Here is a 12,994-nt window from a genome sequence, read left to right on the forward strand (position 1 = left end):
CTGCAGATGGGGTCCTGTCCAGGAGCCCGATGCAGCATGCCCATTGCATACGGCACCCCAGCCGGTGGTGAAGGCATCTGTTGTGACAACAACATGCCTGGACACTTGTACTAGGGGCACTCCAGCCCGTAGAAAATCAACTTCTGACCACGGGCTGAATGTACTGCGACAACTCAGTATACAATAGCAAGCAGTCTTATATGCAGCAATCCGAGCGGTGTGACCGTGGCTAGGGATGCCATATGCCCCTGGACCCTCTGAAATTGCATGTGTCTCCCGCCTGAACGTATTCAGGGAGTCCTACACCGACAGTGCGTGCTCGTTGGTGAGATGCGCCGTCATACCAACCGAGTCCATCTCCACACTGAGAAAAGAGGTGCTCTGTGCAGAGAACAGCTTGCTCTTTTCCCAGTTGACCCGAAACCCCAGATGGCTGAGGTGCCTGAGCACCAGGTCCCTGTGTTCGCATAACTGATCTCGAGAGTGAGCCAGAAAGAGTCAGTCATCAAGATAGAGCTTATACTGGTATACTCGACCCTCGAAGCAGAGCGAAAAAACAATTTCATTTCAAGGTAAAGCAAGAGTACGTGTCCTTCAGGTCAATCGCTGCAAACCATTCATGGGGTGAACACATATGAGGATGCATTCCTGCATGAGCAACTTGAACGGGAGCTTATAAAGGGCCCGATTCAAGACATGCAGATGCCAGATTGGCCCTAACCCACCACTATCTTGGGTACGATGAAGGACGCTTGCTGTAAAATCCTTCATTTTGGCTGGAGGGACAGGCTCTATTGCGTCCTTTGGCCATTTGGCCAATGGCAGAACAGTAATAAGATTCTCCACCTGGTCCTCCCCCGGGGGAAGGAGTGGTGTGTACACCAACTCCTGAGAAAGAGCCGTTCCCTGTGACTCCGGGTCACCCGTCCCATGGACACCTCACCAACCGTTTAGGTTAAGCAGTGGCCTGGGGACAGGTTGCATCACCTTCCTGCAGAGGACTCGGCCTCACGGTGATCGCAGGGGGATGTTCTTGGCAACAAGCAGACTGGACCATGGTCAAAATGTCTGCTTCTGAACTGTCGGGAACTGCCGTGCAATCCACAACAGTGTTGCCAAGAGATCACTTTGTGAGATGGGAGCGTCAAGAAAGCACACTTTGTTGACATTTCGCATCGCTGCAAGGTTTAGCCAGAGATGGCGTTCCTGAACCACAAAGGTGGACATTGTCTGGCCGAGGGCCCGTGCCACCACTTCTCTCGTCCAGAGGGAAAGGTCAACATGCGTGGGTCCAGCATCAACCCCGGCTCAGAACCACCCTCGTGCATTTTCTTGGCCAGCAGGATGACCATAGCATGCAAAAAGGAGGCGGTCTGTCCAGCAGCACCATGAGAATTAACAGCTAGAGCTGCCATCACCTCACAGGCACTGGATGTGAGCCACAGATGATTCCTCCAGGTGGCAGGAATCATGCAGCTATCGGAGCTGCCAATGATGTGCTGGGTTGCCGTGGCAACACACGATATCAGCAGGCAGCTCACCAGCACACGACACACTGAGGAGCGGGAGATCCGTGGGGGTTTTCCTGGTAGAAAGCTCTCGCTGTAACCCTCACTCTCCCAAAGTTTTGAACAGACCCACGGCTGTGCTTTTATACACAAGCGGTGGCTGGGCAACAACAAACAGGACTCAAGTCTTTTCAAGAAAGGAGAGTCACGACCTGCGTGTCTACGTGATCATGTTCCCTCGAGAACATGAATCACCTACGAATGCTGTATCAGATGAAAACAGGAAAAGACCACATCCAGGAATTCATGGACAGAGAGGCATCTTTAAAAAGACACTTGCTGCTGTGCTTGCTCTCTTAGGGAAATACTCTTAGCCGAAGCACCCAGGGGCGAATGCTGCCCTGTGTGCACAGCAAGCTGGATGCAAACACCACTGGAATGCGCCATCACACCTGCAGAGAGATCCCACAACGAGCTTCAAGCAAAATAGCAAAATTGCTGTTTACGGAGTGTTCTCCTGATAGCAATTAAAATTGCTGTTATTTACTCCGAAATTTACTCTCAATGGAAGTGAACTGAAAGAGCAATCGCTGTATGCTCAGCTCCGAAGCAAAAGTATGAATGGAAGTGAGTATGCCGGCCCTATTTATACCCGGATGCCAGGGGTGTAGCCCGGCATGTAAATCTCACTGGCCAATCCCCATTGGCTTGTTTTGTACCACTTGGAGGTGATTGAGCTCCCAGGCGAGAGACGTTTTCACACAATAAGTTAATATACAGCCTATTATGATAATGCTGTAAATAAAAATGTGAAAAGAAATAAGCTTTTAATATTTTTAACTTGCTTGAATAAATCCAACCACTCCTGTGATAGATTTAAGTTTCACTTTCCATGATCCATGACAGAGGAGCATATTGGCGGCAGGAATTAAATTTTTTAACAACGTGTGGGAAAATCTAAAGTGTGGAATTGGATGCACTTTTAAATAGTGAAAGATGATCCAAAAAAGTAAGATGCAAGTTGTGCCAACAGCTCATGTCCTACCACTCAACAGCAACAAATATTGCGGCGCACTTCAGCCAGTCAATGTTAACAAATCGGTTTTCTTCTCGCACTATTTGAAAAGACTAAAATGGAGACAGGCAGAGCGAGTGAAAGATTAGTTGTCCACCCCCCGTCCACCCCCCGTCTTGTTCTAGATCTTGGATATACCTTTCAGCATTGATGGTGCCTTTCCAGATGTGTAAGCTGCCCATGCCACATGCACTCATGCAACCCCATACCATCAGAGATGCAGGCTTCTGAACTGAGCTCTGATAACAACTTGGGTTGTCATTGTCCTCTTTAGTCCGGATGACATGGCGTCCCAGTTTTCCAAAAAGAACTTCAAATTTTGATTTGTCTGACCACAGAACAGTTTTCCACTTTGCCACAGTCCATTTTAAATGAGCCTTGGCCCAGAGAAAACGCCTGCGCTTCTGGATCATGTTTAGATATGGCTTCTCTTTTGACCTATAGAGTTTTAGCCGGCAACGGCGAATGGCACGGTGGATTGTGTTCACCGACAATGTTTTCTGGAAGTATTCCTGGGCCCATGTTGTGATTTCCATTACAGTAGCATTCCTGTATGTGATGCAGTGCCGACTAAGGGCCTGAAGATCACGGGCATCCAGTATGATACTGATATCTGATATTGCTCCACTATTTTTCGCCGCAGCATTGGGGGAATTGGTGATCCTCTGCCCATCTTGACTTCTGAGAGACACTGCACTCTGAGAGGCTCTTTTTATACCCAATCATGTTGCCAACTGACCTAATAAGTTGCAAATTGGTCCTCCAGCTGTTCCTTATATGTACATTTAACTTTTCCAGCTTCTTATTGCTTTTATTACTTTTTTGGAATGTGTAGCTCTCATGAAATCCAAAATGAGCCAATATTTGGCATGACATTTCAAAATGTCTCACTTTCAACATTTGATATGTTATCTATATTCTATTGTGAATAAAATATAAGTTTATGAGATTTGTAAATTATTGCATTCCTTTTTTATTCACAATTAGTACAATTAGTACACTGTACAAAAAGTACAGTGTCCCAACTTTTTTGGAATCGGGTTTGTACATTATGGCTGTAAAATGTTATGAGGAATCGCTTTATGAATGTTTATCCACATTGCCTTTCATTTCAATATAAAATAGACAGAAAGGCATTTTCAGTTTCATCTATCACTTGTCAGGCAGTTTTGGGCACTTATTAGTAGGTTGTTTCTGTGTGATGTGTGTGAAATAGGCCTAGGTATACTTAATTTTCTGCATTCAGCTCTGTGCACAGTTGAGCATGCAAGCCTTTATATATACAAGTATAGGCCTAATCCTTTGGCCTTGAGCGCGGAAAGACGCGTTTGCATGTGCGCACATGCTGTTGTATGCAGACCAGAATAATTCTAGTGCTTTTACAATGTTCTAGACAAAAAATATAGGTGGGTCAGATGTCAGTGAGTTTAAATATACTATGTATCAGGCAACAGATATTTTATAATTTTAAATACTGGTATATTGTGAGATGCAAATAGTGTCGCCTTCTGTTGAATGATCTGCTACCACAGCAGTGATGCAGAAAGTGTAATTGACTCCAGCAGTCAGATCAGTGATGTGATGGGAAGTGTTACTAGTTTCCTTTGTTTTGTCACTCCATTTAACTTTAAAGAAAGATCTATTACCAGTCGGTTCATTCCATGACAGAAACACAGATAATGTTGTGACTTCAGACACTATGAGATTCCCAATCACATTTGGCTCTGTGTTGCGGGAGAAAAAATAATAGCATTTGTAATTAGAGTAGAGTTAAGAGAGTCTGGGATCCTAAGGAATTACTGTAACATTTTCTGCTTAAAGCAAATATATATTCAATGTTTTTTGTAGCTGAAGGTTGTGGAGTTTCATTAAGATCAAACATCCAAACAGAAGTCTTACTGGTGTACAGTGAAATCTGATTGGATCTCCCCTTGGTCACATGATCAGCTGAAACTGCAAACACTTTGAATGTGTACTGTGCTCCAGAAATGAGATCATTTATTTGGATAGAAGTGTTCTCAGTAGTCACATTCTTATTTTCATATTCTACATGATAACAGGAGCTTTGACCATTTGGTTTAGTCCAGTTTAGTAAAACAGAGGATGCTGTAATATCATCAGCTGTGAGGTTCATTATGACATCAGGCTCTGTGAGTGAAAAATTAGGAACATTTCATTTGGCAATTAAAATTTGCATTGAAAAGTTTTTCAGTCTATATAGACAGAAAAGGCGTCAGCATTGATAAGAATGTTAGGATGTATTTGATTTATGAAATTTTTTTCTAAAAAGAAGGGAACAAATGAGTGGTGGTGGATGTGGGAATAATTCTAGTGCTTTTACAATTTTCTACACAAAAAATATTGGTGGGTCAGAAGTCAATGAATTTAAACATACTATGTAGCAAGCAACAGATTAGAGGTGACTCTGAATAGTCAAAGATTCGGTGCTTCGATAGGAGGAGCCTGATTCGACTACCAATCTCACAGTTGAATCTTCGCAGTGGTGTTATGAGACGAGGATCATGCCGTTTTGGCTATATGAGAGTGCTCAGTGTTTGATTTCACATAGAACTACCGGTTTTCTCACAATAAGTTAATATACAGCCTATTATGATAATACTGTAAATAAAAATGTGAAAAGAAAAATGCTTTTCATAAATATTTTTACGTCGTGAATAAATCCAACCACCCCTGTGACAGATTTAAGTTTCACTTTCCATGATCCATGAAAGAGGAGCATATTGGCGGCAGGAATTTAAATCTTTAATAATGTCTGGGATAAGAAAATCTGAAGTGTGGAATTGGATGCACTTTTAAGTAGTAAAAGATGATCCAAAAAAAGTAAGAAGCAAGTTGTGTCAACAGCTCATGTCCTACCACTCCACGACAACAAATACTGCGGCGCACTTCTGCCGGTCAATGTTAACAAGTCGGTTCCCTTTCAAGGGAACTCACGCTGCGTCAAGCGCTTTGGGAACGCCCCTGCGTGATTGCGTCGTGAAGCACGTGTGAAATCAGTCCAATGGCGTGACGGAACGTCATAGGAGGGTGACATCATGACCAGGAAACTATAAAGCACACCTGAACCAAACAGTGTTAGCTTCTGTGTCTTCAGTAAGCGCTCTCTGTGAAATCGGCTGTCTTATTTACTGTTGTTTGTCTCTCGCGTTATTCAAGCACTATATTTAAGACAAGTGAAAGTATGGAGAGTAAGCAGCAGTTCAGACCGTGTGTTACTCCCTGCCCTTGTTACATCATGGGTGGGGATACACACGAGCTCTGCGTTGTTTGTCTGGGAGCGGAGCATGCCCAGGCAGCCCTCAAGGGGGCTGGCTGTGAGGCTTGTGAACTGCTGTCTCTTAAGACGCTCCGCTCGCACCGGGCGCTTTTCGAGGAAAGCAGTTTGGCTCGCGTTCCCCGCGGCTCGGGTCCCGCTGCTGTCAAGGCACAGCGAAGGCTTGCATCGTGGGGCTCGCAAATGGATCTTGCAGAGGGGTTAGAGACGGGCCTTTCTCTACCTTTACCTGCAGGATTCAGCGCTTCATTTCAGGAGGTAGAAGCACGCTCTGCGGTTTCTTCTGCCCCTGGTGAAGCGCCGGTGCTGCAGCGATCTAGTCCTGAGGAATTAGATGTTGTCAGCATCGATACTTGTGATGTTGAGGACTCACCTCACACACAACCGTATGAGGAGCTAGTGGATGACTATAGCTGTTGCCAGATTGAACATAAGCTGGCCAGCTGCAAAACAGAAAGCCCGTCAGTCAAGTCTATTGGATGAGCGCTTCCTACCAACCCGGTAACAACCTCCACGCCTAGGCTTACCTTTCTTTCCCGACTTCCACATCGAGGTGTCGAGGTCGTGGAATAGACCCGCCTCCTATCGGGTCTTCAGCCCTCAAATATCTAATTATAGCAACATCGTAGGGCTGAAAAGGCACGGTTATGTGGGGATGCCTCGGGTGGAAGAGACGCTTGCGAGATATCTCTCCCCTGAGTCTACATCCTCCCTCAAAGCCCCAAAGTTACCCACAAAGCCATTAAGTACATCATCTGCTTTAGTGGGTAAAGTGTACTCGGCAGCAGGTCAGGCGGTGGCTTGTTTACATACAATGTCAATTCTTCAAGCGTATCAAGCCGACCTGCTTAAGGACATTGATGAGGGTGGGGAAGTTAGTCAATGTTAAAAATCATGTGTTGTTTTATATTCAAAGACTTTTATTTTGATATGTTCACAGACTCTTGGTTGTATTTCTGCTTACTGTAGTTTATTTCCTGTTTATCATGGTTAACTTAGTTACTAATCATTCTCAGCTCTTTCTAGTTTAGTTTCTATCATTTGTGTATTCATACCCTTCCTTTTCATGAGTTGTTTGTCAGATCTTGTTTAACACAATCCATGTTTATGCTGACAGGTTTAACTCTAATGCTGTAGGATTTAGAGGTTGAAATAGGATGTTTCCTGTATGTCTAAGTTTTGGATTTCATTATTAAAGCCTGCAATTAGATCCACACCTCAAATAATGGAATAATAGACTGACGAGGGGGAAGGCATTTTTCTGATATGTACTCTATAACCAGAGCTTTGGAAGGATATTTGTACTAAAATGAATGAATACAGCAAATGAGTTGTGGTGGACGTGTGTATAGTTAGAGTGCATTTACTAATTATTATAAAAAAGTCTATGGGAGTCTAAGTCAATTAATATAAACATACTATGCATAAAAAAAAACAACAACATATTTTATAATTTTCATACTGGTATATTGTGAGATGCAGAAATTTTCGCCTTTTGTTTCGTCTTCATCTGCTGCCACAGCAGTGATGCAAAATGTGTATTTGACTCCAGGAATCAGATCAGTGATGTTATGGAAAGTGTTACTAGTTTTTGTGTCATTTCTGTTTGTTTCATCATCAGTCCACTGAAGTTTAAAGAAAGATCTATTTCCAATTGGTTCATCCCATGTCAAAAACACAGATGATGTTGTGACTTCAGACACTGTTAGATTCCTGATCACATCTGGCTCTGCATGGGAAGAAAAGATCCATTCACAAATTTTAACAACAACACACAAACAAAGTATAAATACAATTAGGAAGAAATGTGAACTGGTGGGGAAAATTAATAAATAATAGACTGACAAGATGGAAGGCATAATTCTGATATTTAATCTGTATCAGAAGCTTTAGATAGAGATTTATACTAAACAAAAAAGAAAAGAAAAAAAAAGTAGGAGGCAAATTAGTGGTGGTGGTGGTAGTAGCAGTTCTACTGCTTTTACAATTTACTATTATTTTAAACTTACTATGTATCAAGCAACAGATATTTTATAATTTTACATACTTGTATATTGTGAGATGCAGAAAGCTTTGCCTTCTGTTGAATGATCTGCTGCCACAGCAGTGATGCAGAATGTGTAATTGACTCCAGGAATCAGATCAGTGATGTGATAGGAAGTGTTACTAGTTTCTGTTGAATTTCCATTTGTTTTCTTATCCATCCAATTAAGTTTAAAGAAAAAAAAATTTCCAATGGGTTCATCCCATGTCATTAACACAGATGATGTTGTGATGTTGTTCACTTTGAGATTACTGATCCTATTTGGCTCTGTGTGGGGGAATGAAAGTGGTGAAAGAACAGATGTAATGATACATTTATGCTTTGATACAGCATTTGTCTGACCCCAATAATTAAGGCTTGATCCCCCCAGAAAGTAATACTGTAGCTCTGATTGAATTAAAAATGTAATTTTGATCGCCCCTAAAATGGGTAATACAATTGACATTAAAGGCCAATTTATACTTCTGCATTGAGTGTACGTCTTAGCCTACATTCTAGACTACACATAAAGCCGACACTGTCGTGAGCATTTATACTTCTTCGTTCTGTCTGCGTTTGCTCTGCAATTACACTGCTGAAACGCTGTTTGGCGGTAGGGTTTCTATTGTTCCACTGTTTTGAGTTTCTTCCCTGCAGTTTTGAGTTTACACTACAGTAATAGTTTCAGTAATAGTTCTACTGTATTTAGGAATTGGAATAATTATTCTTGGGTAATAAGTCGGTTGTGCATGATGTGTATGATGCAACAAAAGATATTTTAAAACTGTACATACCAGTATATGTTGAGATGCAGGATGGTTCACTTTCTCTCTTGTTATGTTCAATAACAGCAGTGACACAAAATGTGTACTTAACTCCAGCAGTCAGACCAGTGATGTCATAGGAAGTGCTAGTTGTTGTTGTTGTATTTTCATTTGCATCATCACCAGTCCATGTAATTTTAAAGAAAGTTATATTTTCAATTGGTTCATCCCATCTCAGAAACACAGATGATGTTGTGATGTTAGTCACTTTGAGATTACTGATCACATCTGGCCCTGTGCATGGAAAAGAGATCAAAATAATAAATAATATTTAATTATTCAAAGTACAAAAGATGTACATGATATCTACAGTTTTCAAAGCAAAATTAAATTAGAGGTTTTAAGGCTTAAGAGGCTTAAGTCTCAGAAGATTCTTTGTTCAAGATACACATTACAAAATGAAATTTTTATATCAGAAGTTTAAAGCTAAGGTAGGCAATGTTTGAACCAAAAAATGTTTGTCTAACTGTTGCATTCAGTCTAAGTACTTTTAGACACAAGGTAATTTTACAACGTCTCTCGTAGTGTTGTCAAAAGTACCGGTACTTCTGTACAAAGTCGGTACTGAAACTTTGAAAATGTGATAATACCAGCATTTCTGTAGTACCGGGAGTACCGAGAATCTGGGTATATTCGGTACCCACTAATAGGGCTGTTACAGTTACAGGGAAGGCCGTGATATATGGACGTATAAGAAATAAAACCACAAACGTTTACTAAATAGTATTTACAAGCTAAAAAGGGCATACAGTATGTTTGTATAATTAAGTTTTGTATTACAATCAATGTATTATTGTTAGAATAATTACTTATATTACATTACAAATCATTATAATTTATATATTCAAAAAATACCTAAAAAATTATTTAATGCATTAATTTTTCAGTGTAAATGATTTAATTTGATTGGTAACAGCCATATAGTGTCTTATTATTGTAATTGAATTTATTGATCAAATTTAAGAATTTGAAATGAAAGATGAAACATACATTTAATAAGATTAGGGGAAAAAATGTCCTTGAGGTAAATATCACAAATATGCAATTTAAATATGTAAAAGCTGATTGAACACTGATGAGAATGTTGCTTCAGAATAAATTATATTTGCACCACAAAAAAATCAATTTTTTCTGAACAAGAAACTTTTTTACACGGACAAGTGAATGATCGATTTACTTATCCGAAGGACAAGCACATGACAAAACTTAATGTCAAGCCCTGAAGATACTCACTTGAATGAGTTGATGTAGAAGAGCTTGTAGAGGCAGGGGGTGCTAAAATATTTAAAAGTAGAAAGAAAAACATAATTTAAGTAACATTCACTGACATGCTTAAAAGGACATTTTTGCATGCAATGAATTTTGGTATTGAAAGAACTGTTAATAGAAGGTAACAGAAGTTAATACAACTGGGTAAATAATATAATTTTTCCAACTGAAATATCATAATTGACTATCTCTAATAATTATATTTAAGTGCTGCTGTTTGGCAATTATCATAATACCACATTAGCAATAAAAATAAATGAAATAAAGCTATAATTGTTTACACAGTTGTCCATGAACAATACTCACTTGTGACAGGTGTTTGAGAAGATGTTTGAGTTGAAGAACTGTTTGTAGTTACAGGTAAGGCTGTGATATATGGATGTATAAAGAAATAAAATCACAAACATTCACAAAATAATATTTACAAGCTAACAAGGGCAATTAGGGCATATGTTCATACAATTAAGTTTTGTATTACAATCAATGTATTATTGTTAGAATATTAACTTGTATTACATTGCAAATGACTATAACTTATTTAATATAATCAGGGCTTGACATTAACACCCGCCAAATGTGGGTGGATTTCAGCAGTGGGGTGTAATACCTGGTACACATTGTTAAGATTTTGGGTTATCCTAGACAAAAAAAAAAAAGAGCAATAGATTTCTGTGATTGTGGATCCTAAACGGTGGTCCTATGTCATACAGTGAGTGAGGTTCGAAGACGGCCGTTGTCATGGTCTTACTACCAAAGACAGTCTCCTATAATTTTCTGACAGTGTCAGAAATTTAGCATGATCATCTCACAGTTTGTTTGCTGCTACAACCTATGTCTACTGACTAGCCAATAAAAATGCAAGAGGAAGAGGTACATGAGTTTATACATTTTAGCTTTGTATTCTGTTTTGCGAATCGCGATCTGATCCCCTGATTAGCAGAGAATTTAACAATATTCCATTAGTTATTCCACTGAACATGGAATCTCTGTTTCTTTTCCCAAATCTTCACTCATGCAGGGGATTTTAAATGTTTCTTCCTTTGGATCGCTTTAATTAGGCCTATTATATTCGCATTCTTTACTGTGGTAAAGAAGAAAAAGCACCGTAGGACAGAAACCTTTTTGCTTGCACGTCAATTTCTATTTAACAGTTTGTGCTTGTTATTAGACCTTATAAGGCGCTTCAAGTTTATTTGTATACCGTTTTTCACACACGCCAGTGATTTTTAGTTTCGCTTTCTCTGGCAGCGCAAAATCAAACATAGCCTGAATGTCTGAAGATAAAACTAGCTCTTCGGACCTTTTACAACACGTGTCAGTTGCTTGTAACATCAGGAGAAAACATGAAGATATTATTACTACAAATGTTTTTTTAGAATAATACTTAACTTTCTTATTATTTAGGTTACCATTATTTACTAATATTTATTTCATGGTTTTACAGGCTGTAGTGTCGCTTCACTGAAGGAATAGCTAAAATAAACACGCACATCTGTTTCAAAATGGATGTATGAGCATTTGTTATTTTTTTATATTTCAAAATTTATTTAATTGAGGTATATATACACACACACTCCAAATATTTATGTTTTCAAAAATAGGCTAGTTAAATAAATAGTAAAATAGTTCCAACAGATTTTCCTGTGGTACTGAAATTGGTTCCGAGAACCATAAAATTTTACTGGTATTGGTACCGACTACTGGGATTCCCTTTCATGGGAACTGTCGACGCTACGTCATATGACGTTATGGGAACCCTCTGCGTGATTGCGCCGTGAAGCACTCTTGTATCTAACCAATAATGTGACGAGACGTCATGGACCAGGAAACTATAAAGCATACCCAGAACAAAGAACGCTAGCTTCTGTTGTCTTCAGCAAACGCTCTGTGTTATCATGTGTCTTATTTGGTGTTGTTTGTCTTATTACATATAAACAAGTCACGATCTCTTCGTCTGAGGACAAAAGTATCCCACACCAATCCATATATTTATATATAAAAAAGACACGTATTATGGCGAGCAGCAGTTGAACGGGAGTTGAGCATGCCCAGGCAGCTCTCGAGGGAGCTGTCTGTGTGTACTGTAAAAAACTCACTCTCAGGACACTGTGTTCCAGTGTTCCCTGTGGATCGGGTCCCGCTTCTGCTGAGGCAGAGCGGCGGCTCCATTCGTGGGGTTCACAAATGGATCTGACAGAGGGGTTAGAGACGGGTGCCACCCTTTCTCTGCCCTTACCTGCCAGGTTCAGTGCCGTCTCCCAGGTGGAAGCACGCTCTCTGGTTTCTTTCCCCGGGTTGAGGCACCGGTACTCACATGTCCAGCTCTGAGGAGGTGGATATTGTGATATCGATCTGAGGACTTGCCACCTCACAGTCACACACATATCGTGTTTCAAAATCACACGTTTATAACAAATCAATAGAGAACAGCAGTTTGAATCGCATTTCCCCCCTGTGCTACACTACAAAGCGAGTGGGGATACACACGATTTAAGTGTTGTTTGCTTGGAGTGGAGCATGCACGTCAGCTCACAACTGACAGTGACAGTGTTCATTCATAAAAATGTCCCGAAGAGAAGTATGCACTAGCGGGAGTTTTGTAGCTCCACTCCTGTTGGCTTTATTCTCGAGGGAATAAAAGTCTAACGCGTGGATTGAGTTCTCATTAAAGAATATAGCTCAGATCTTGTGCTTGCCAAGGCAGCATGTGGATTGAGTTTTCATTAAAGAATATATAGCTAAAATGAAGGGAAAAAAAAGAAAAAAGAGAAAGATAATATACGGCTCGGGTCTCGCGTTTGCCGAGGCTGCGCATAGATTATATATATGTATTTATATATTGAGGGATCTGAGTAGACAGGAGTTTCCCTTTCTCTCTTTCCCTAAAATACCTTGCGAATTATTACGAGCTAGAATTCTTTTTTGTATTCTAAATATATTCAGCCTGTTCAAAAAATATATACAGTATATATAAGAACTGGCTGCATTTAATTTGAGGAT

The 12,994-nt window shown here is 40.2% G+C and overlaps 1 protein-coding gene across 1 annotated transcript in view; it reads right to left on the reverse strand.

Annotated features, from left to right (window-relative positions):
* Positions 1-12,994, reverse strand: part of LOC125247915 (receptor-type tyrosine-protein phosphatase eta-like) — a 72,901-nt gene that overhangs the window by 29,823 nt on the left and 30,084 nt on the right. Inside the window, 6 exon segments of the mRNA XM_048159466.1 lie at positions 4,059-4,307; positions 7,341-7,607; positions 7,926-8,189; positions 8,696-8,959; positions 9,959-10,000; positions 10,301-10,360. Of these exon segments, the coding sequence (XP_048015423.1) occupies positions 4,059-4,307; positions 7,341-7,607; positions 7,926-8,189; positions 8,696-8,959; positions 9,959-10,000; positions 10,301-10,360 (1,146 nt within the window).

This window comes from Megalobrama amblycephala, linkage group LG15 (assembly GCF_018812025.1).
Source record: "Megalobrama amblycephala isolate DHTTF-2021 linkage group LG15, ASM1881202v1, whole genome shotgun sequence".
Classification (NCBI taxonomy): Eukaryota; Metazoa; Chordata; class Actinopteri; order Cypriniformes; family Xenocyprididae; genus Megalobrama; species Megalobrama amblycephala.